The sequence below is a fragment of the Pleurodeles waltl genome, chromosome 3_1, assembly GCF_031143425.1.
Source record: "Pleurodeles waltl isolate 20211129_DDA chromosome 3_1, aPleWal1.hap1.20221129, whole genome shotgun sequence".
NCBI lineage: Eukaryota > Metazoa > Chordata > Amphibia > Caudata > Salamandridae > Pleurodeles > Pleurodeles waltl.
Genome location: NC_090440.1, coordinates 619,859,006 through 619,882,164, shown reverse-complemented (window position 1 = coordinate 619,882,164; position 23,159 = coordinate 619,859,006). Strand labels below are relative to the sequence as shown.

At 43.5% G+C, this 23,159-nt stretch overlaps 1 protein-coding gene across 5 annotated transcripts in view; it reads left to right on the top strand.

Annotated features, from left to right (window-relative positions):
- Positions 1 to 23,159, top strand: part of SLC25A22 (solute carrier family 25 member 22) — a 179,496-nt gene that overhangs the window by 74,889 nt on the left and 81,448 nt on the right. For 4 of the 5 annotated variants that reach the window (XM_069223105.1, XM_069223104.1, XM_069223103.1 and 1 more), the window contains 2 exons: positions 5,445 to 5,572; positions 13,783 to 13,908. In XM_069223105.1, coding sequence (XP_069079206.1) covers positions 5,553 to 5,572; positions 13,783 to 13,908 — 146 coding nt within the window. In that variant the 5' untranslated portion in view covers positions 5,445 to 5,552. The remainder of the gene's footprint in view (positions 1 to 5,444; positions 5,573 to 13,782; positions 13,909 to 23,159) is intronic. The other variant, XM_069223107.1, reaches the window with a different exon arrangement.

Genomic DNA, 23,159 nt, shown 5'->3' with positions numbered 1-23,159 from the left:
GACCTTGCTGCTATATGCTGTGACCAGCCTGCTTCACGAATACATACAGGCAAAGCACAGACGAGAAGCTAGTGGGTGCAACCATCCGAAGATAAGCTCAGGGGAGCAGCGAGCTAGACAGAGAGTTGTTGGACCAAAGATGGATTTAATCTATTTGATCCCCATTCCATAAGTAAGATTTAGCGTGGAATCCCTGAAAAGAGTCAGAGTAACTGTACTTTTAGTGATCATTGCTTCAGGGAGTAATGCGTGATCAAGGAGAGTGAAGTGGGTACCATATAAGAGACAAAGCCTTACGGCTTGGAGAAGGATTCTTTGCAGTCTGAAGGGGATTGGTGACATTTTAAAAGGACATGGGACCCCTAAACGTCTTGTTCCTGATTAGACAGTCTGCCTAGAACTGAAAATTGAGGACAGTCAAACACTACTTCCCACAGAAAGTGGATCCACAAGATCTTGTGCAGCAAGTAAAGTGGTACATGTAAGAAGGAGTGAACAGCAAATGCACCGCCTATGACAACCAGAGAGCAGTAATACTGATAGAGAGCCAGTTAGAAACCTATGACTGAAAGAGTACCCAGGGAAAAGAACAGAGAAAAGGGAATTCCACTCCATGGAGCAAGTTCAATCTAAGCAAATGGACGCAGGTTGAGTCGCACGAGGAAGTTCTGAAGTTGTGACCATTGTTCCCAGTGTCGTTGGGGAGATGTCGACACACACACACACACACACACACACACACACACACACACACACACACCCCACACACCACACACACCACACACACCACACACCACACACACCACACACACCACACACACCACACACACCACACACACCACACACACCACACACACCACACACACCACACACACACCACACACCCCCCCCCCCCCCCACCCCACCCCCCTGTCCAACATATACCAGCCCCACTACTCAGGCTAGGCTAGAGCGGGAGCAGTTACGAAGCAGAGGTGTGTTTCCTTAGTACAAAACAATGCTTGCCTTGAGCATGAAACGAGAAGAACTCAAAGGGGCAGGCTACCTGGCAACATTGACAAGTGAGTGACCAGACCCTGAGGCACTGGGCTGATACAGACTGCCAGGGTGTGGACACTAAGGTGTGACAGGTACAAAGTACCGCTGTGATGTCAAGTCCGCACTAGGAACACAGGTAACACGACAACGGGAAACGTCTCAAGATACCTTCATGGGCTCGGGATGCCTCAATGTAAGCGGGGAAGCGTAATGGTAACCCCGAAGCCTCCCAGCATTCACTTTAAACATCCCAGGGCTACAACCAGAGGAAACCTGCCGGCATCAATAAAAAAGCACCTGGCGCTAGTTTGGAGAGCATTCTGAATGGCGGTCACTGACGCTTCAAAAACAGGATGGTATTAGACCCCCCCCCCCTTCCGTTAGTTCACAGTTACACTTTTGGAAGATAATGCTGTAAAGTGATAATTCCATCTGTTTCACTGGTTTCTGATAGCGGAGTGGATCGTGGCTGTTGTGGCTCAGTTGTTATTGTTCTGTGGGTGTTTCGTATGTATATTGGTACTCACTAAGCTGTGTGTACAAAATAATTTATGTGTAAGTCTGCTTCCGTATCCTTATTTGTAGCTGTGTAGTGGGAGATATTTCTGGGGGGGGGGGACCAGAGTGGGAAATACTCTGGGATTTAACATACACGTTTGTTTCGTTTTTTTTTTTCTTCATTTCATCCCCTTTAGCATCAAAATGTTTGATCTGGTGTTCACTCTGGTAAGTCTTGATGGTTTCTGACTGGTTGGATGAAGAACCCTCTCGAGACAGAATTTTTTTTTCATGATGACAACGATGAATAGCTATGTATGGTGCACGTGGATCCATGCAGATATTTCACAATCACACTCTTCCCTAAAACCCGAAGTATGTGCACACATTGTGTGAGAGTTCGCAAACAAAAGTAGTAAATCTGCACCAGTAACAAACTTCTACATACAGGATGCATATTTACTTCTTTTTATAGTTCACATACGTTCCCACTCGTATGTGTGGAAAACTTCACCCAGGTGAAGGTTTCCATGAGCGTACTGGGAATGTCATCTGACATCTCCCCTGGCACATATTCTCCCGGTACTGATTTCTACAGAGCTGAGAATTAATAATTGCGCAAGGGAATGGAGCCTTGAGTGCAGATGTGCACATTTTAAAATCATTTTCCCAATTGAAACCCCACCTCGACTATTACCCACCATATCTCTGGGAAGTCTGTTCCCCTTTCCATCATGGAATGGGAATTAGTCCAGCTCTTCAATGGAGTACATTTTAAACATTTCCACGGACGGGAGAGGGTTGGATCAGAGTTAGGGGATACCCACAAACATACTTTCTTGGGGCATCCCCAAACATATGACGCTAACCTCGCCTTGGAACGTCCTCTTTCCATCCCTTGTGTGGGATTTACTAGTGTGTAGTTCTCCACACTCGTGGTGGACAATTCCGCAATAGTAAAGAAATTTACACCTACCAGTAATCATTCAGCGAATTATTGGTAGGGTCGTAGCTTGGTCAGTAAGATTTGGTTTGAGGGGTTTTGGGGGGTGAGCGTCAGATTGCCCAACAATGACGCTGGCATATAATGTTATAACACATTATACGACAAGCAGGGTGCATAAGAGGGGCTAAAGGGGCAACGGATGGGGAGACGATGAGGAATGGTAGGGGTACTAAGTGAGAAAAAACTGAATATTTCGTGGGCTAACCAACATCAAAACAGAGAGGGTAGGTGTTTAAAAAATCCTCGTGAAATCCGCCAGCCACCTCACTGCACCTGCCTGAAAGTACTTGTATCCAACTATTCAGCAGAAAATACATGTATTAGGGGGGTGAGGGACCCTAAACACCCCCTCCCCCCGAAGATAGGCCCTCGATTACTGGCAGGCATCAGTGACGGTCGTTTGCACTTTCAACGTAGGTTTATGGAAGAAAATACCATTGTGAGTTGGGCCCTGTGTGTTTGAGCAAATAATAAACACGTGAAAAATGTTTCACGTGGTGCAGTTTAAATGCATAGCTCCAAATACGAAAGCATTCTAGACATCAGATGTTCACGATCCCATCAGGCTGGAAATAACTTTTTGTTGTTGGAGGGATGATGTGGGATTTTAAAAATGACTTCATTTGGTGTAGATGAAAGGCATTTTTACAGTAAAGGATGCTTTTTCAGTGGCACCCTATAAAAACACTGCCAGAACGTGGCTCTCCGGTGCGCTGGGTCTGACTATTAACCAGAGAATGCATGTATGAAGTGGTGTGACGCCTCCTGGAGAGCCACCCATGTGCCATGACTTTCACAGGAAGCTCTTCTTTGCACTCTTTCTCTCTGTCACCGGAAGCTGTTCTTTACACACACACCCCGCCCCCAATCAGAGGAAGCTGTTGTTCACCTTCTCCCCTTCTGTCTAGCCTCCCTCCCCCCACCCGACACACACTGTCGGTTGAAGCTTTCCTTTTACACTCTCACCCTCACATCTCTCTGTCAGAGGATACAGTCCTACACACCTTCCTCCCTCTGTTCCAGCCAGAGGGGCCCATTCGACCCCGCTCGCTCTCATTCCCTTGCCATTTAGTGAGTATATGAAAAATTCATAGCGGCTTTGGCAAACTAGGGCGCTGACCCTCTGCATGTAGTTTCCATCGAGCGTTGCTTTCCGTTTTCACTCAGCCTCTACCCGAGAGTGCTGTCCTGTGAGTCTGTCCTTTTAAGAGCAGCCTTCCTGGGGAGATGCTGATCTTCGGTTTCGGTAATGCTTCTCACAGGGCGCAAAGCTGTTTGTGTGTAGAAAAAGCCATAGTTGTGATGCAGGTCCTTCCTTCCTGTCCTCTGCCTGGCATGGCGTGTAGGCTTAGGGGAGGTGGTTTGCACGGCACCTAGAAACAGGGCCTTACTGGAGACAATTGGGCTTTGCGGGAATGTAGAGGTTTTCGCAACGCTTCCAGTGGTTTTGTGGTGCGTTACCATAACAACCGACACTCATGCTGTATGTTCTAGCTGCAATGTTCTTGCCTTTGAGCTGCCCAGGGAATCTGCTATCCACGCACGTGCACCTTTTGCTACTAGTAAGATACAGTATCTCATCACTCATACTGGGCAGCTATGTGATTTTTGGAGCTTGTTAGCATGCGTTGGGGAGGGCAAAGAGACAGTTTGCAGAATTTTTGCCTACAAGATGTAGTTGAGCAGGAACGGGCGAGCCTGGCTTTATTAGACACGTACCCTCCATGTTCAAAATAAGCACTCCAAACACACACAGATATGTTGCCAAAGCATCATCACCCTTAAAAACGCAGTGTCCATCCCAGTACTTTAGGCCCTTGGATTTAGGAAAACCACCAGATATATAATCCTTCCCTTTTCACATATACATATATATTTGTAGATTTATCAGTGCAGATATCCTGCGTGGTTGCTACCGCTGAGGACGGAGTTGGACACTCTTGGATGACCTGGCAGTGGTTAAGTGACAGGTCTTTGACAAGAGCAAGGTGCATGCTGGGATGTATTATATTTTCAAGTGTCAGAAAAGGGAGATTCTATTACCACTGCACAGTCGCTGCAAGACCTCGCCCACTCCACAAACTTCATCTGTGATATCTGCCTAGTCCGAAGGCCTCACCTGCAGTATTAAATATAGCTATGGAATCCACATCCCCAGAAGCACGACGGATCATGGACAGTCTATAGGAAATGGTGTTCTGTTTAAACGAAAATTTTCATCGCAGAAAATCAAGAATATAACTTTGTGTACACGGGAGGGATGAAGTAATTTCGTTGAGAAGTAATTTCAGAAAATCATTTTTTCACATAAAGGTCAGAAATCTCTTCTACGTTGGTAGAGCTGTAAATCAGTTCACAAGGGGACAGACACGGGGAAGAAGCTGTATGGAGGAAGTAGGGGTAAAGATGTAGATGAATTAGCCTTTGCATTTGAAGAGTTCACATGGTAGAAGAACGCAACGAGTTGGGCAGTTCCTGTTTGTCAAAATCTGTGTTTCTAGGCAGTCTTGACAAAGTATCTTCCTTCTCTCAGCTCCCATTAAACTGTGCTTACCAGGGTGGACTTGCAGACTAGAGTCCTTAGAGTTTGGTGGCCGAGACGTCCTGTCTGCCGTATTACAAGTGCACTATAGGCTTTGACACTTGTAACACGGCGGGACAGCCGTCACGTTTTGACTGAGTATCCTATCTGCCAAACTCTAAATAAGGCCCTAGACCTTGTTCCTTACTCTCTGTATGGCTCATTGGAGACGCCACGTGCTTTAGGACCTATTAAGTTGTTAGTGTGTGAATGTTCACTGCGATTTTTGTGAGCCTGTGTTCTTAAACACTAATGTTTGTCCTCTTGTCTCATAACAGCACTTTTAAACTTGTGTCTTTCTCCCTTTTATCTCCCATGTAGAATCCTGTGGTCTCTTAAACCCTGACGAGATAAGATTTAAGATCCCCCCCTCCCTACTGCCCCAGGAAAAAACTGAATTCTACATTTTACTTCTCAAGTTGGAATTAAATGGCTGAAAAACCAATCAGGTAAAATCATACTATTGGTAGGTTTTCTCCCTATTTTGTATTTTATTTATTTTTTACTCTTCCTCCTGGCTTTTGCTCACTCAATACCGCCTATCCCTAATCTGTTTGTGTAATGAAGGAAAAAACATGTTACTTCCTCAAAGTGGGACATTTTCCTGTGCCTGGAAACCCATCCTCTGAGAGAAAGTGATCATCATTTGGGAGGAGGGAAACCAAATTCCTTTGTCTTCACCACAGTCTGGAATTTTGGTTGGTAAGGGCATACTCGGTCCTGCATTTCTGCTTTATTTGGGGACTTACTTCACATGCAGGGAGTTGTTCATGTCCATTTTTTCTATTCTGAGTTATCTCTCTCCACAATACCGATAATGTTAGATGGACAGAGGTTCAAGCCTGCTCCCTACAGTGTGCTGTTAAGATGGGGGTGGTTACATACCGTTGTGGACGCTGCTTGTAGAGATCCAGCAAAGATTCTCAACTGTTCTAGTTGTGTAAGTTATCTGATCATCTGTTTCTGTTGTGATGGGTGTCAAGCTCTGGTATATGACAATCGAGCCGAGAGGATGGCGCACACATTTCCACTTATACTGTAGTATGCCTCTCTTAGTCTTATTTTTGCACTTATCAGTTATCTCTTTGAATTCCACTCTTTGCTTATTTCTTTTTTTTTTTTTTAGAACTTTTACAATGTTTTCCCTCGTTTGTTTTATGTTTGTATTGTCATTGTAGTCCTATCCTGTTGTGAATAATGTTGCATGTTAACTTATGTTTAGTTCATACCATTTGGTGGATCCTGGTAGGGGGCTTGAGGGTAGGGGCGATTTGGGGGGGGGGGGGGAGATTAAGGGGAAGGATGTATATATTTTGGTTGTGGTGCATGTGCTGAGCAACACACAGAAACATCTTACCATTTCCAATCCAGTACGGTTGTATCCAAAAACACGTTAGTGAGCTAGCCTAAGAGCACACCCGCACATTTGCATGGCCAGTTACTAACAGCCTTTTTGTGACTCCTGCATGTGTCTGCTTCTCATTTTAAGTTCCACACTACTAAACTCCAACTACACGGCAATGTGTCACTCACACACACACTATCATCCCCGACCCCTTCTCCCAAGCCCCACTTGTACCATATTTCAACCACCCACATGCCCCACACTATCCGGAGCTAGCAGAGTGCTGTTGAACATCACTTGGGTAATGTGCCACTCTCAGCACCACACTCGCATCTCTCACTAAAATAAACCTGTTGCGTGGAATGTCAAGAGTGGCTTATCTGTGTTTGATGAAGAGGTGCAAATGGGTACACAACAGACTAATTCAAATAGACAATCATGCTGCCCGAGTTAGGGCAGATATTAGAAAGATCTACTTATGTACGACCCACTCAAACTCCCAGGGAGCACACTGTGGACTCGGGCATCCAGTCATAGTGAGGAGAAGACTCCATGATGAAGCATTCCGTTTGGAGTGGGTGAGGGCTTGACATATTAATATCCCAGGGCCTATGCGGGGCCTAACTCTTCAAGGGGAGTAAAGGCTAGGGATGAAACGATGGAGGAATAATAGTGCATTATACAGCAAGCACTAATTTCCATGGATATTGGCAAAGTACTTAAAGTCCCTTTCTTGTTTCTTCAGTCAGAACTCATTCACCCAGATTGGCACTTCCCGAGCTCCACGGTGACTAACGACCTTAGAGTCCCACAGGGATTCAATCTTCCCCATGATCCTCAAGGTGTACACGAAACTGCACAGTACTTCCCCTTTCCAAGCATAAATTAGGATTCTGCAATACTCCGCTACACTTTAAAGTCTCCACAATTAAAGAAAGTCACTGTTATAAACACTGCCTCTTTATCATATAAACATGGGTGTTAAGTAGCTACATCAAGCTAAACCAGACAAAGGGCCTTACACTGAGTTTGAAGGAATAACGTCTGGGAAAAGCAAACTACGAAGTGGAGTGCAGTAGCTGAAATTTCCGTATGATATTATTTTGAAGGATGTCCTGCACGTGGACTCTGATGTGTAATTTCGTTTTCCCAGAAATAGGAGGGTTTTAGTTCCCTTCACACTCTAAATAAAGTCCTTTCATCCTTGGCACCAGACAATCCTAAATTAAAGACTGGCTTCTCTATATGAATCTTGGTGGGTTTACACAAGACTTGCTATGAGTGCAAAATCAGTCAGAGTGACCTTTGACTATGACCTCTGCGTCAACCTCTTTGCTACCAATAAAACGCAGACAGCGTGGTACTTTCACTCATAGACAGGATTCGTCAACAGCTTTGTGAAGCATGCCTGTAACTGTTCCGGGCTCAATGTGAAGCTACAAGCGTGTGTCAGTTGGAATGCTTGGGCACATCGCACTGTGCATGTGTGTTAGGGAAAGCTCTGAAGTTGCCTCACACGCTCACATGCACCTTTTTTGTATCAAATGGGTTTCAAATGCGCCAGGTAAAAATCTTTTTGCGAGTGGGTGGCATTCACTCGAATGTAACACAGGCTCAAAGTAAGGGGCACTGAAGGTAAGGGTGTGAATGGGACTGTAGAACCCCCATATTATATAGATGTGTGTCCGGGAATTTGTATGGCAGTTGGTGCATTAGTTGTATTGTAGTCTTTGTATAGTGCTTCACAACCCTTTGTAGCGAGTGAAAGCACGTGTTCGGTATGCAGAATGCTGCAGCATGGAGGAGTGCATGGGTGCAGGTAGGGTTGCCATCTGACTGCTTTTTACTGGTGTTACATGTATTTTTAAGTCTTGGCAGGTACAGATAATGGGGGAAAGCAGTGAAATCTAGTATATTTTCCTTCCTGAAACATAAATCAAAACGAGCAAAAAAAAAAGCGGTTGAGATGTATCTAAATTATTTCAGAATGACTTTTAGAGCAAACAGAGGCATACTTGGTATGTTACAAAATAATCTTGACTATTTTACACAAATTATGTTCCACCTACCGGCTTGTGACTGTTCCAGAATAGCAACATGAAAAGAAATGGATTGTATTTTTCTAAGAAAGATAGCAGCCCTCTTGACAGAACATTTGTTGCAATCCTACATGGGATTTTTGGGTGTCATGCAATAATGACCAAAATGCCAAAAAAAGGTGTTGCGAGGACCCAGTAAGCTGTCAAATGGGTAAAATGATGCAAAATGGCAAGTGAGGGAGCTGTCCCATGAGCGAGCAGTAGCCCTTCACCTCTGTTTAAAGACTGGGATACTGCCGACTGCTGTAGAAGTAAGTACACCTTGTAAATGAGGAAAGAAGTGGAAGACAGGTCTTCCAACACTGTCAGTGGAGCGGGACTCCAGTCACACAGCAGAGTCTCAGAAAACTGAAACCCTTGGACACCACTTCATCACAGGCTAGTGAAATATAGGATCTAGGGTGGAATGGACGGGGCTAGTTCCAATAAGGCTTCACGATCAGGGAAAAGTCCATGTGATATCACTGTTTTGGCGCAATGTAGCACAAGATGTGAGTGTATGAAAGAAAACCAGGGGGCAGTAATTGCAGAGGAAGCGAAGGTGTCTCTGGATGTGTATTTAGAGGCAGAATGAATGAGTATGCATACTTTATGTAGGCTACAGAACTTGCAAGATTTTAGGATTATAATTATTGAGTTGGCAATAAAGCCACTAATATTTCGGCATGTAAAAGCAGTAAATTAGACCTTGAGACAAAAGAAGACTAAACCCTTATGGCATTTTAAAGATATTTAGGTAACAAAAACTTCCTCTAGTTTAGTCACACACCCATGTGTGTGGAATCTGTTTGGCTGAAATAAAGTTCCATCACGTTTGTGACCTCTGACCCCAGTCTTAGAATGATCTGTGCAGTAAAGTGCACACTAAAGCCAAAAGCTGTGCAACAGTGTTCCTGTGCGGCTAGGGAATCTTTGTATAAGCTGCGGGCACCAGGTTCCAGTCCCTGAAGGGCACACATCATCTTTTATCATTCCAATGTCAACAGGAATAAACACCTTTCACTTTGGGATTCGTAACATCTGCTACTTATAGCACTTTCTAGCTGCCAGTCTGTGGCATCTATATTAAGAAATATATTTCGAGGCGAGAAGACAGCAGGTAGTGATACTGTGAAGAAGAGGAGGGTTTTTAAAGATCTTGTATTCCTACATAACACTTCATGGAGAGTTTTATTCTTAGTGCAGTACTGTACTCACAGGCACTACTATAATCCAAATCAGAATGCTGTGTGAAGATAGGTCTTTGTACTCGTAGATTGAAAAATATACACATCTAAAAAAGAAATGCTCGTGCGTTCTGCATTTGTCACGGTTTCTTTCTGTCTCTCTAGTTCTATTTCTCTTTTCCTCCCTTCTCTCACACACTTTCCGTTCTCTCCATCTGCCTCTCGCCCATCTTTCTCTCACTTCCTGTGTTCCCCTTTTTCTTACCTACTGGAGCCCTCTCCCACACACCCTTCTAGCTCACTTGTGCACTCCGAATCAGATCTCACCCTTCTTCCGCACCAGTTGTCCAGTTCATCAGCCACCTCTCGGTTCCTGCAAGGCCACTCGCAAACATTTTATTCTGATAGTCCACGAGTGAACATTTTTATTTCAAAACAAATGTACTCCCATTGAGTGAAACCCCGTTGGCGTCAATAGGGTCCATCTAGGCTGTTTTCTTTCAGGGTGTGAGGCTCACATCCTGTGTGGGAGGCTAGAGATGTCCAGGTTGAACGTCAAACCAACCCCGCCCATTGCTACTCTCAGCCATTCTCAAACATCCACACTCCAGTCCAGCATTCCAGACTGAGCTATGACTTCCCACAGCCATGTGATGCTCAGCTAGACACTGCTGCCTTCCTTTGTAATGAACCATGAGAGAGGCTTCTAGCTCATCTCTCACCAACTTGGTGCAACTGGCCCTGTGTGGAGTGAGGGGAAATCCCTGGGACTTTGCGCAGGAAGCTGCTGATGCTGAATTTGTACAAGGCTGCATACTACCCCGGTATGTATAGCTAAATGTCCTTCTAGAAGAGGGAGGAGATGCGATTAAAGATTCCCTTGTCATCTAGTGATGGCCCTTCAGCGAGAACTGCAGACCTCCCACCCCCAGTTCCTATAGAATGTTGCCCATTCCACCCCTTGGAGACCTGTAATAGAAGGTTCGGTAGGATGCCTTTAAGTGGACAGATAATTCTGTGCTTGCCCTAATTGTGAGGGAAGATATTATCAACTAGGTTTTCTTCCAGCACTCCGCTTTGTGTTAACCACCAGTCATTTCCCCTACTGATGAGAGAGGTGTGCTAGACCAAGACTTGATCCAGACCAGCTTACCTACCACACCACAAGAGGTGCCCATTGATAAGATCCAAGTGACACTGGTTGTCTCTGATGTTTTCCTGGTGTCCTTCAAGAATGGGATTGCATCCATAAACAAACCGTACACTTGAGTGATTCAAACATCAGCTTATGCCACAGGCATATGTAAACAAGCATAACTGCATTTCCCTCCTAGTGTACTCTAAACAAAGTTGTCTACTAGTAAGCTTGGCTATTGTAAGAATTTGCACTTCTTCCCAAGGGGTTGTCCCTTAGCAGCTTGGGTCACACAATGGAGGCTACATGGTGAGCGGCACACTTACTTCTAGCACTCTTACCTCATATCCTTGTCTAGTAGGGTGTGTGGGTTGCTCTGGGAGTCAGCCCAGCGTTCATTCAGTAAGCAGTAAAGCCAGTTCGGCAGTGAAGCCCAGCAGCTTCCTCTTTATGCAGTTACTGAAGGCTGTGAACAATGTGCTGAAGGGTTGAGTCGAGGTTAAAATAATTCATTCACAGGTTTTCTGCTGATGGGTTCATACTCAAATTTGGGCAATATTCGTGTGTCAGAATTTTGTGGAATCTCCATCAACGATTTCTGGCTTAGGTGCAAATTGCTAATTTCTACCTTTTTGGATGGACAAAACTGTTCCTGGGAATATTGTGCACATTTGCAGTGGAAAGTTACCATGCTGCCAAGGTCCAACAGACGTTTATTTGTTAGTAGATTGAAGTTTAACAGGTGTCTCCATTGCTGGCTGTTTGCTCCTTAAGCCGATTATGCTCCTAGGGACTCATTTAGTGTTTGGCGGATGGGTATTCCATCACAAATGTGATTAATATCCTGCCTATCTTATTACAAGTGTATTAAGATGTAATGTGAGTGGCCCTGGTTTCGAAATGTGTGCGTGTGTGGGAGATCTGCAAGTGCCTCTGCATGTGTGGGAGCAAAACCATACCCTAAAATTTTAGACATCCCAAAATTTGAACATCTCAAACATGTTACCTCATACAGCTCTCCCACAGATTAAATTGTGTGTTAAAGCACCTCACAAACATTAATTAGCAGAGTAAAACTGTTCCCACTCAAAAATTGAGTTCTAGATCAATGAAAAGTTGAAGGATTTTATTACAGATTTCAAAATTAAGTGGTACAGAATCAATACCATGAAGGCTCTCAGATGCAAAGTTATACAAAGAATGCAAAATCAGAAAACCATTTTAAGTCCCAAATGAGTAGCATAATTAGAAAGAAGTTAGGTAGCACCCCTAGTAGAGCAGGAAAGTCTTCTGGCTCACCCCCATAATGAAGGGGTTCTTATACACAATTCTTTCACAGTAAATTAGAAAGACTGTGAAATCACTGTGGTACGAGCAAAAATGTTGTTTCTTCAGCTAATCAGAACACAAGGAAATAAACGTCATTAACCTAAACATAAACACCATGCTGGTATTAAGAAAAAAACATTCAACACCCTCTATGCTAATGTCACCCGTAGATGTTCTAACTAATATGAAACATTAACAATAGGACCTTTTCTCAATGAATGGATCCAGTGTGAAGACAAACAGTTTATAATATTTGTTGGACCCTTGCATCTGAACCATAGCAAATTCAACACTAGTAAAACAACCACAGCAGTAGAATTGACAATTATATTATCCGCTGAACTGTGTACTCTATGAAGCTGGTGGAGACAGAATTTGTGTGGGCGAGGGGGGAGAAGTGGAGGTACCACCTAACAGGAGTGAGTGACTGAGATGGCATCCATTTTGTTCAAAATGGCTTTCGGCATAGGAAATGTGGCATGACTAAAGTACACTAATAACCACATGCCTACACATCACATGAAGCTCCGTTTCAATTGCAATTGTTAATTCAGTCTATATATATATATATATATATATATATATATATGTATGTATATATGTATGTAAACCCAAGTGTAAAAATACATTTTAATCCTCATCCTTCTTAAACTAAAATAGAAACCCCGAAAAAGCTATTTAACACTTGGATGTGTGTGTCGAAGTGACATGTTTCTTGTCATGGCACTTATGAAAATGATTTTTTTAGGATATGATAGAACATGCTCAGGCTCTCAACAAATTCAGTTTAGTACAGTGGATTTGAAAGGGGGTTAAACAATAACATTTTCCATCTCTGAGTGTGCACTGGACATGCTAAAGGTAAACTGGTTGATGATGGCTGACCGCTGGTCTTGGCATTCCATCCGATTGATTATCATTATTTCCTTTGCTGGGCTGTAAATATCTTCAGAGCCACATAGCTAATACTGAGAATTTGTTGTGTCTGAGTTTCAGCCCAAACATTCATTAAGTTGCTGACACTCACACCGTGCAAGTGGGCAGGAGAGTCTAGGATCGCAAAATTCCTTGTTCCTTATTTGGGATACAGCCTTCTCCTTTCAAGTACCTGGTAAGGAACTTTACCTGTAGCTAGGTTTGAAGCATTAAGATAGGAGGTGTAACAAGGGTTGAGCTCACAGGTGGTGATGTGACTAAAATAAAAGGGGCTATGAACTGTTTAACCATCTTTCCTCCGCACTTCACACGTTATTGCATGATTCACTGGATGCATGTGCATGCTAGTTTGCTGCCTTGTGCCCTTGATTCCCAGGATCAGGTGACAGTAGTTGGCAGTGTACATGTGTGTATTTGGTGGTGTGGAGGAAAGGTGAGGGCTAGAAAATGTGTCTGTTGGAAAGCTGCCAAAGGTTATTCTCCTAGGAAGCAGCTGATGAGGTAAGAAGCCAGTTGTACTCAATTGAACCTTGTACCAATTATATGATTCTGCATTGATTTGGGTGTGTCCGCTTCCATGCAAGGTGTATGCATCCCGTGCTGCTAGCCCACTGCTAATTAAACTTTCCTTGCTTTCTTGGGTTCACAGCTTACCGGCCAAGCTAATTAATGGCGGCATTGCAGGGCTGATTGGTGTCACCTGTGTATTTCCCATCGACCTGGCCAAGACGCGCCTTCAGAACCAGCAAAATGGGCAGCGACTCTACACGAGCATGTGAGTAGCAGGGGCACTCTGTGTATCCTTACCTGCACCCCCACACTCCTTCTCTTGGCCAGTTCTCTTTAACTCCTAGCTCTCCTCTTTGGCTATCAAGAGCCCTGTTCTCCAGGGCATGAGTTTTGTGTAATTTGCTGCTGTACTTGACTCCTTGAAATGTAAACAGTGATAAATCTTTTTAAGAAAATGTCGCTACTCATTCTGAAACTACCCATTACATACAACAATGCCCTAACGGGGGAAAACAAATTATTTATATATCATACAGCAACACAGGTGAAGACAAACAAACTAATAATTCATACAAATATAATATTCATTTATTTACTTATACATAAATATTAATTTAATATATTCATCCTATATGGACAGCCCGTCTGATAACACAACACACCAAAGGACAGGTATATCATAGTCTGGATTGGTCTCTGCATAGTATCTTTGGAGGATTGAAGCAATTGATTTAGACTCTCTGAGGATATGGAATGGATTTAATGCAGCAAACAGCAAAGAACCAACCAACTGTTTTTAATGTTTTTTTGTATAGGTTTTTGATCTATTGGAATATGTATTATTCTTCTTTCTATCTATCACGAGCACTTTTTCTCACACTACCTGTGTTGTATGTAATGATTATCTTCTACCCAGCCCGATCGGGTTCTTGGGTTACCCTCTGTGGTTTACTAGCATTCTGAAACTACATCATGGCATAAATAACATTGCATTGAGTCGGGCAGCTATAAAGTAATCTAAGCACAGAGAATTCCTTCCTCCAGGAAACTCTGAATCGACTGCTAGTCCTGGAATGGTTTTGGGTGGGCACCTCTCATAGGAGTAGAGGCATGGTCTTGGTCAGGCACCCCTGAGCACAACCTTCCCCCCAACCCATGGATGGAGAGATAGTGAGAAAAAGCCTTAAGCTATTCACCTCTGAACGGTGCATTGCTGGGGTAATAGTATCAGCTATACGTCTGTGAAGGGGGCGATGGTGGGGATGGCCAGCACTCATTTAACCAGTGGTGGACGGATGACATCTAGCTGGCATATCTGGTCTTACCTGTTAAACATGAGCCTCAACTCAAGAAACTGTTTACTATGAAGTTCTTCATGGGATGACCTGGACAGGATATCGGCTAGCATATGAAGTGGCTGGTAAGATCAAGACGCCTGAAGGAATGGAGGTCTAACTGGAGTCTTGGAATAAAGTACTTGAGGCAGAAGAACGAGAAGTGCAATCTGAGGGGGCTTGCATAAGTCTGATTTAGAAGAAAAGACCAGGGTATTTTCAGAGAGCATAGGAAAAGAATACACGCCCATAATACACGCCCTTAGGATCTGATTACGAGTTGGATAGTGATTAGGGGCGGTTATGGAGTCGCAACATAAATACTAATCTGGCTGGTAATCTCGGTCTTACCTGGTAAAAATGTGCATGTAAATCACAATCAGAGTTGGAAAGTAGAGGAATCGCAACGGATCCTGGTTTCCTGCTGCTATTTCTGGCCAGATCTGGGATCCGGACGACCCAGGGAAATAGGATGAATTTGTCTTGGTGCCATTTTCTGACAATAGGACACAGAAGAGCAGCGCACGTACATTGCCTGCATTCTGTTCAGAACAGCAAAATGCAGGTGGCGAGGGGCCTTTATTATTTATACTTCCAGCTGGGCCTAAAGCAGAAGCCTGATTTTAAAGGGCCATCAGCTCTTCTTTTGTTCAAGTATCATTTTGGAGCCTACCACCTACATGCCAATGCACTGAAAGGAAACAAAGGCACACAGCATGTTATCACTTCACAAGTACTTAAGAGAAACTATGATTTTGAGGCAGTTTTTTTTAACTTTGTTCAACTTCCCATGTAAGGGATGTGCTTGCTCTATAGGAATGCAAGATTTATCAGTATGACTATTTACACAATTGACATGAATAGCACCTTTTATCTGATCAGTTTTTTTATTTAATTCTTTTATAGCACTGCTCATCCCAGTGTAGGGTGTCAAAGTGCTTTACATCACACACACAGGCAGAATATATCATACCCACGTGTAAACAAATGTACAGGAAATGTTACATAAGACAATGAGGGTATAACTTATAAGGTGTGGGAATTACACGACATCCATACTTGTAGACCCTATGGGCCTGATTAGGATCTTGGCAGAAGGGAATAGCTGCTAGAAACGTGACGGATATCCCGTCCACAGTATTACGATACCATTGTATCCTATGGAGATCATAACACAGTAGATGGGATAGCTGTCACAATTGTGACAGAGTATTTCATCTGCTGAGATGTAAATCAAGCCCTATATGTTAAGAGTGAACTCTCGCGCGAAACAGAAAGTCAGCATATAAAGCTCAACATAATGATTGTGGTTGTCTATACTAATAAGCCTGTATTACTTCTAAAAAAAAACTTACTTTGCAATCTTAGAATACCATCAGTTTGAGGAAAAAACAATAACAATCTAAACCCATAACGTACAGTTTGTTTACAGCTGACGCTGGTAATTAGAGCTTTGTACTATATTTGAAGGCTTACAACTTGTGAACTGAAGTAACAAAATGATCTCAGTGTCAAAAGCAGTAGCCGTTTTACCTATCTTTGAAAAAAATACAAGTCTGTGAACTGCATGTGACACCATGTTTTGCTGTATGCACATTTAACCCCCTATGCTCCTTAATGAGTCAGATCTGTGACTGGACAAAACACCGATCTTTTCCAGAACTGTTAACCACTAGAGTTATCTTACTGCTAATATAATACCCTCAGAATTGCTAGGCACACATTAGTCTCTGAAGAAGGTGTGTTAACCCTGTAAGATACTTTAAAATGCAGCCTATTTGTGACCAATTAAGTAATCTAAAACAGATTTACTGTCTGATATCCTTGTCGCCAATTTCTTTGCGGATGTTTTTTTAAGTAAAAGTATAAATTGACTGTCAGACGGTTTTCAAGCTCTGCCCCTTGTAATTCCACCCCTTTCTTCTGCTACAGTGTGACTCCCGATATATGGGTTCCCAGAGAATGTTTCTTTCCAATTCCAGCACATTTACCACCAGCTAAAAAATAGGTGGTTAATGGGAGGGGGAATCGCTGTGGGTCAGGACATCCAGGATAGGGAATACTATGGGAGTAGGGGAGCCTTCCATTCTTCCTGTACCACAGAATAGGGCCAGATGGACTCTGGACTGTGCCTGTGCCCACCACCTCTCCTTGCTCCAAAGCCAGTTTTGCTGTCAGGTCTTTGTGGCTGGTAAAATGGGTCCCAGTGTTCCTGCCAGTGATCGAAGTGGGGGATCTGAGGGGCACAACTTGCCCATAATTTTGTGATTTAAGAAATACAGTTCCCTTACTTTTGTGAATAGAAATCCGTCCTGGACAGTTAATTTCTGTGGTTAAAATGCTGTAGCGAAGTGTAAGGCTGGGAGTCTCCTATGCTGTGAAACTGGGACAGAGGAAGACCGCTAATCAAGCCTTCTTGCCAGGGTGTCTGCTGCCTAAAAGGAAATGTAAATGTGCACAACTGGTTCATCAGCAAATGTAAAGAGTGCTTGGAAGCTGTTATTGGCTTTAATTGATGGAATCACTTAAAGCTTCCTGATGACACAGATTTATTATTTTTGAGTGCTAGTGCATGGCTGTGAAGTGTGTTATACAGTCTGGGTATTACTAAAATCTACACTTTGGAAGCACGTTTTTTATCTTCAACCTTTTTGCGCATTTTGTAGCAACCTATCTTATACTGTGTGTGACGTTTTAAAATAATGACTTACATATTTACAGTGCTTCCTGTCACAGACTTGGGCCATGTAGCACTAAATATATACAAGTTACTATTCTCAACTGCGCCAACCTGGATTCAGTTCTGTGGCTCTCTGGTTATGTACACAGACCTTGGCAGTGCATTAACTAATAGTTTCATAGTGTACAACAGTGTATTTCCCACTCATTACCTTAACTTGCATTTATTTTTCATTTAAGCTGTGTGTTATTTGATATGTTGTTACTTGAAGGTGAAAGACCCCAAAAAAGTTATAGAATATCTTTTTTTGTAGCCATGTGCTTGACCTTGCCCCCATGCTTATTGCCCTATCCCCATTGCATGCAGCATCACAGTTCCCATACTTGTTATGTTTTGCCTGCACAGGGCTTGAGCTGTGCTTGCAAAGTCTTTTGTATTTGAAAAAAAAAAAAAACTTTAAAGCAGCTTAGAACCTGCCCCTTATTTACATATATCACCATTGGTTGAGTCCAACGTCGCTCTAATTTACTTGCTACTTGTTGGCCAGCAATTTGTCTGCTTTCACTTTCTGCTCCACTTTTGGCTCTCCATGCTGTGGTGTGGAGCTTGGACCAAGTACACCTTTTGGTCACTGGCCTCTGGCTAGTGGCCTGTGTCCTTCCACTGACTACTTGACTATGCAGGTACTGTTTTAAAAAAAACAAAATAATAATAATTTATGTACGAGTCACGGGGCAGCCGGAGAGCTCAGATAGTTTATCCAGCAGTGTGAACTTTGCACATGTCAACAAAACACGTAAAACAAACACACGGGGGGTGCAGGCAGGTGTGATCTGTGTCAAAATTTCAGAAACTTAGCTACAACAGCATGTCAGTTATGAATGAAGACTACAGGGCTTGTTTGTGTAGGCCTTTGAAGCGCTACTACTCCAAAGTACCATTTACCAGCCCCTTACCAGTCAAGCATTGTGATGTAGCCTCTTTTTTGGGGTAAGGAGGAGGAGTCTTGAAGGTGTTCGTTTGTTTCACAAAGGCACCTGAGTGTACCTGTCACTTATGATACTCTCATGATTAGTCTATGAAGCTGCAGCATCTCTTTTACACAGTTAGAGGCGCTGTCACAGCCCTGCAGTGAAGGAGAGCCTGGTTCTGTAGCGGGATGCACTGGGGGCACTCCTGTTGGACACCACAGAATTCTAGGCGTCATGATGGACATAAGCGCCCTGAAGACAGGTGAAGGTAGATGTCCCTTTCCCTGATGTCCCTTCCCGGTGCTCCCTGATCAGCCACTCTCCACTCATCTCAGTTCCTCTTTCTTTATCAAGGGGCCAGATTGGCGGATATCTCAGATTGACATAGATAACAGTTAATGAGCTTGGTGCATCATTGCATGTTAGCTGGTACATACCAAGTTGCTCACTAAGATCATTAAACCGTAGATTAGCAAAGATTCTGAGGACCCATAAAGTAAAATGGGGAGAAAGGGTCTTCTCAACAGCAGGGGCTAAACTAGGTAACTCCCTTCCAGATGAGATTAGAGCAATCTCATTTTTGCTTCCATTTCGTAAGCAACTCAAGAAATTGTTATTTTCCCTCTAGATGTACGATAGTTCGGGCTTTATTACCCGCATAGCGGTTCCATACATCTGGTCTGAATGCGCTGTACAAGAAACACAAATACAAATACTCAAGATGACAAGAGGTATGCTTTTGCAATAAATCTAACCACTGGCAATCACTCTGGGTACCATTCCAATCTATTGTTCTTTTGCCCACCATGCCACCTCCCATCACCTTTTGTGTTTGAGGTGTCATATTTGCCAGGAATTCTTTTTAATTTTTTCAGAATTTACCTTGAGAGTTCCCCATATGTTAAAAATGCCCTCCATTGTGCCAATTGCAGCACTTTGTTATAGCTAACCAACACCCAACCCCGCCATTTATGCCAAAAATTACTACAATAGTCCAGCATCAGACTTTTGCCATTGAGCTACTCATTTTGTCCCAAATGTCAAATGTTACCTCTGATATTTGCTCCCCTAAGCCCCAATATGCCATGGCCGTCCTCTCTGAGGCAAACAGTTACCGCCAGTATGCCAGCACTATCTTTTTCCCTATATGTGCCCCCTTATGTCAAGCATTAGTTTTTCAGGGTCTCCATGTTTGCCTTGGGTGCCCTCCATTATGTCGGGGATTATCTCCAATGTCCCAGCACCAGCAATTTGTCACTGGTGCCCCCATGCCAAGACTTTCCTCCAGATTGTAATTGCCGGCATTTTAACACAGGAGCCCATTCCAGCAACTACCTCTAGTATGCCTGGGCCTGCATTTTGCTTTGGGTACCGTTCCTTATGCCAAGAATTTCCTCTAGTGTGTCAGCAGCAGCATGTTACCCTGGTTGGTGCCGCAGGCCCGGGATTATACTGAGTATGCCATGCCAGGGGCAAACTCGTAAACATAGCAAATGAAGACACACAAAACCTTACTCTCTCACTCATACTGACTCCCTTTCACATTCATTCTGTCCCTCCTCACACAAAATCCTTAAATCAGGCACTAAACCACAAACACTCGAGTAACTAATTCGGTAAATGACTTGCCGTCCACCATATTAAAAACATGACAAAGACGAATGGATTTGGCATATGCTTGTTTTCATATTATTTGCAAGTTCGTTCCAGCTTCCGGTAAGTCTGGGAACACCGGAGCAGTCGCGGTTAGGTGGAGTGGTATCCCACCCTAAAATAGTTCCCTACCTGACTCATAACCAGGCCCTACAAACGAAGGGGCCCACTTTGATGTGTGAAGAGAATTCAGTTATTCTCCTTTAAAGGTTGCTCCACAGCTCAGTGAGTCGCAGTACCCCGTGGCCTGCTTGTTTGCATAGTCAGCACGCGGTGTTTGTGCGCTCGTGTCCTCTGGTCGCAGCGCGTGCTTCCTCCAGAAACAGCAGATGGCCGTGGGCGGACTGCAGAGCCGGGAACTGTGACACATACATCTCTCTGCTTCTCTCACACCGTCTGTTCAAACCCCACTCTTCATGCTCTTCTGCAGGGCTCCTCTCTTCTCCGTTTCTTCCTCCGCGCCTTTCTGCCTGTGCTGGCACCAATTCATACATTCTCTCGTGTCTCCCTTTTTCTCTCATATTTTCCTGCTTCTTACCAGCAGCCTGTAGCCAGTCACGTTCATGTTCACATTTTCTCTCTCCGAACATGCCTCACTTTCCTAGAAACCGATCTAACCCCGTTCCCTTTCCCGCTGTCTGCTCTCATTTTCTGTTTCTTATTCTCCCTTTCACCAGCCCTCGATCTCTTCCCCGACCTGTCGCAACCACCCATCTTTCGTTTTGCCTCTAACGGCCTCTTGCCTCGTGTCATGTTCTCCCACCCTCTTACACCCACCATCGTTCTCTCATTATCACCTTCTACTGTTTTAGCTCTCCACATTTATCCTTGTTTACTCTCTCCTTTGTTTTTATCTTGTGTTCCTGCTTCAATCTCCTTCCTCCTTATTTTTTTTTCGTCCCTTCTCATTTCCCTTTCGTTTTTTTGTCATGTTCCTTTATCTCTAATATCTTCTTTTCTCCCCATTCATTTTTTCATCTTTGTCAATCTTGCTTTTATCTACGCTGCCAACAGTATATTTTTTCCAAATTCATTTTTGCTCCAGATTTTATGCTTTGTTTCGTATCCATGGAAACTACTTCATCCCTGCAGATGTCTGCTTCTACAGTCACCCCCATGAACACTGCTTCATGCGGCCATGATATGATGAGAGTTCTTAGTGCCTTTGAAGATGGAAGCACCTACGATTGCCCTTTTCAGTCACGAATAAACATTCATAATTATAATAAACCAGTTTACACCCCGAGGGGAGTTCCAAAAGCTAGAGCAGACTGCTTGGATAAAAACCGAAAATTTACAAATAAAATAGGCTGCTGCGGAGCAGATTTGCTTTACGCTCATAGACAAACCACCATTGTAGATGCCCCTACGGATCACCATAGTTTAACCTTGTATTGTGCAGCATATTTCATCCTAGTAGCCCATGTGTGCAGCAGCAGTGCACTGGGCCTCAGATTTTTATTTTTTGCAGATTTAATACCGCAAACTTGACCACAAGGTATTGGAGCGCTTTAGATGATCACCAGTTACGTTACACAAGGACACATTAATTTTTGGTAGGCATGGGGCGATAAAGGGATTTGCCCAGAACCAGGGTGTTGAGCTGACGCCAAAACTCAAACCTGGTTCCCCAGCTCCAAAGTCTGCAGCTCTGGCCGTTACACACATTCTAAGTGCCACAAAGACTGCAGTACAGTAACTTGCTACATTGCAGAAAGACACGCTTGGGAGCATGGTGCTTGCTGCCGTCCAGTCATAGCTATTCCTAACAACAAGCCTGCCAGACCCATGCCAGTCCTCTTCAACCTGCAGCTTCTTTCATCCTCCACTGGAGATTTAACTAGAGCTGGTTTAAACGATGTTCTGTCTTTACGTCAAAAACAATCTCAGCCACTGGTAATTAGTATGAGGACCACAAATGTTACAAGTGCCTGAGATTAATTCAAGTATTGCACCCATCACTTTTTGTAGGTCGACGCCTACCAGACAGTGCAGCTGTCTGGTTGCTAATGACTTCTTGGGGACATTCTGAAAGCTGACATAAGAATGCATTCCGCTCATTGGTTACCATTGGCTTTGTGGTTTGTATTTTACATTGGCTTGCTTTCTATTTTCTGGCTTTATTTGTTTTAGGCTGTTCAGCATGTCTTTATCCCACCATGGAGCATAGCTTGTTTACTGTATTCTTCCACGAAAGCTCCCTTTCTTTAAACAGACCTTCACATTTTCTCCTTAACTTGTCACATTTGCTGTGCATTCAAAGACAGAGGTCAAATGTCAGGCTCCGTCTTTGAGGGAGCTTATTGTTTTCTTTCTCTGACTTCAGAGTGTGAGGATTTATCTGACAAAGGTATATACCTACACACACCCTGCGATCTAGTGAAGCAAGACAGGTTGTCATTGTCAGAATAAAAAAGGCATCCTGGAGAGGAAGACATTTCTCTTATTTCACATGTAAGTGGTGGAATGCGATGCCTGACCGCCTCGGAGCACAGCCAAACCCTCTAAATTTCGGAAAACAACTAAAAACCTGGCTTTTTCTCCCCACTGCTTAACTAGCTCTTGTGCTGCCTTCTTTCTTAGGTTCATGTTTGACACTAGCACCAAGACCCCATTTGGCATTTGCGCACTCTACAAATGTTAACATTAATAATCTGGTGGTAGGAAAGGAAGGGCTTTTTTCTAGCACACAAAAACATTTAAATATCTGCAAATGAGCTGTGCAAATATTTCAGATTGTATAAAAATTGGAAAAACACAACTGAAGCACCTTTTTTTGGAAATATGAAGTCTGCTCAAAACAAATATTTTAATATGATCAAAACTGATAAATACTCTAGGTGATGCCATTTCCACACATTATTTAGCACTGCACAGT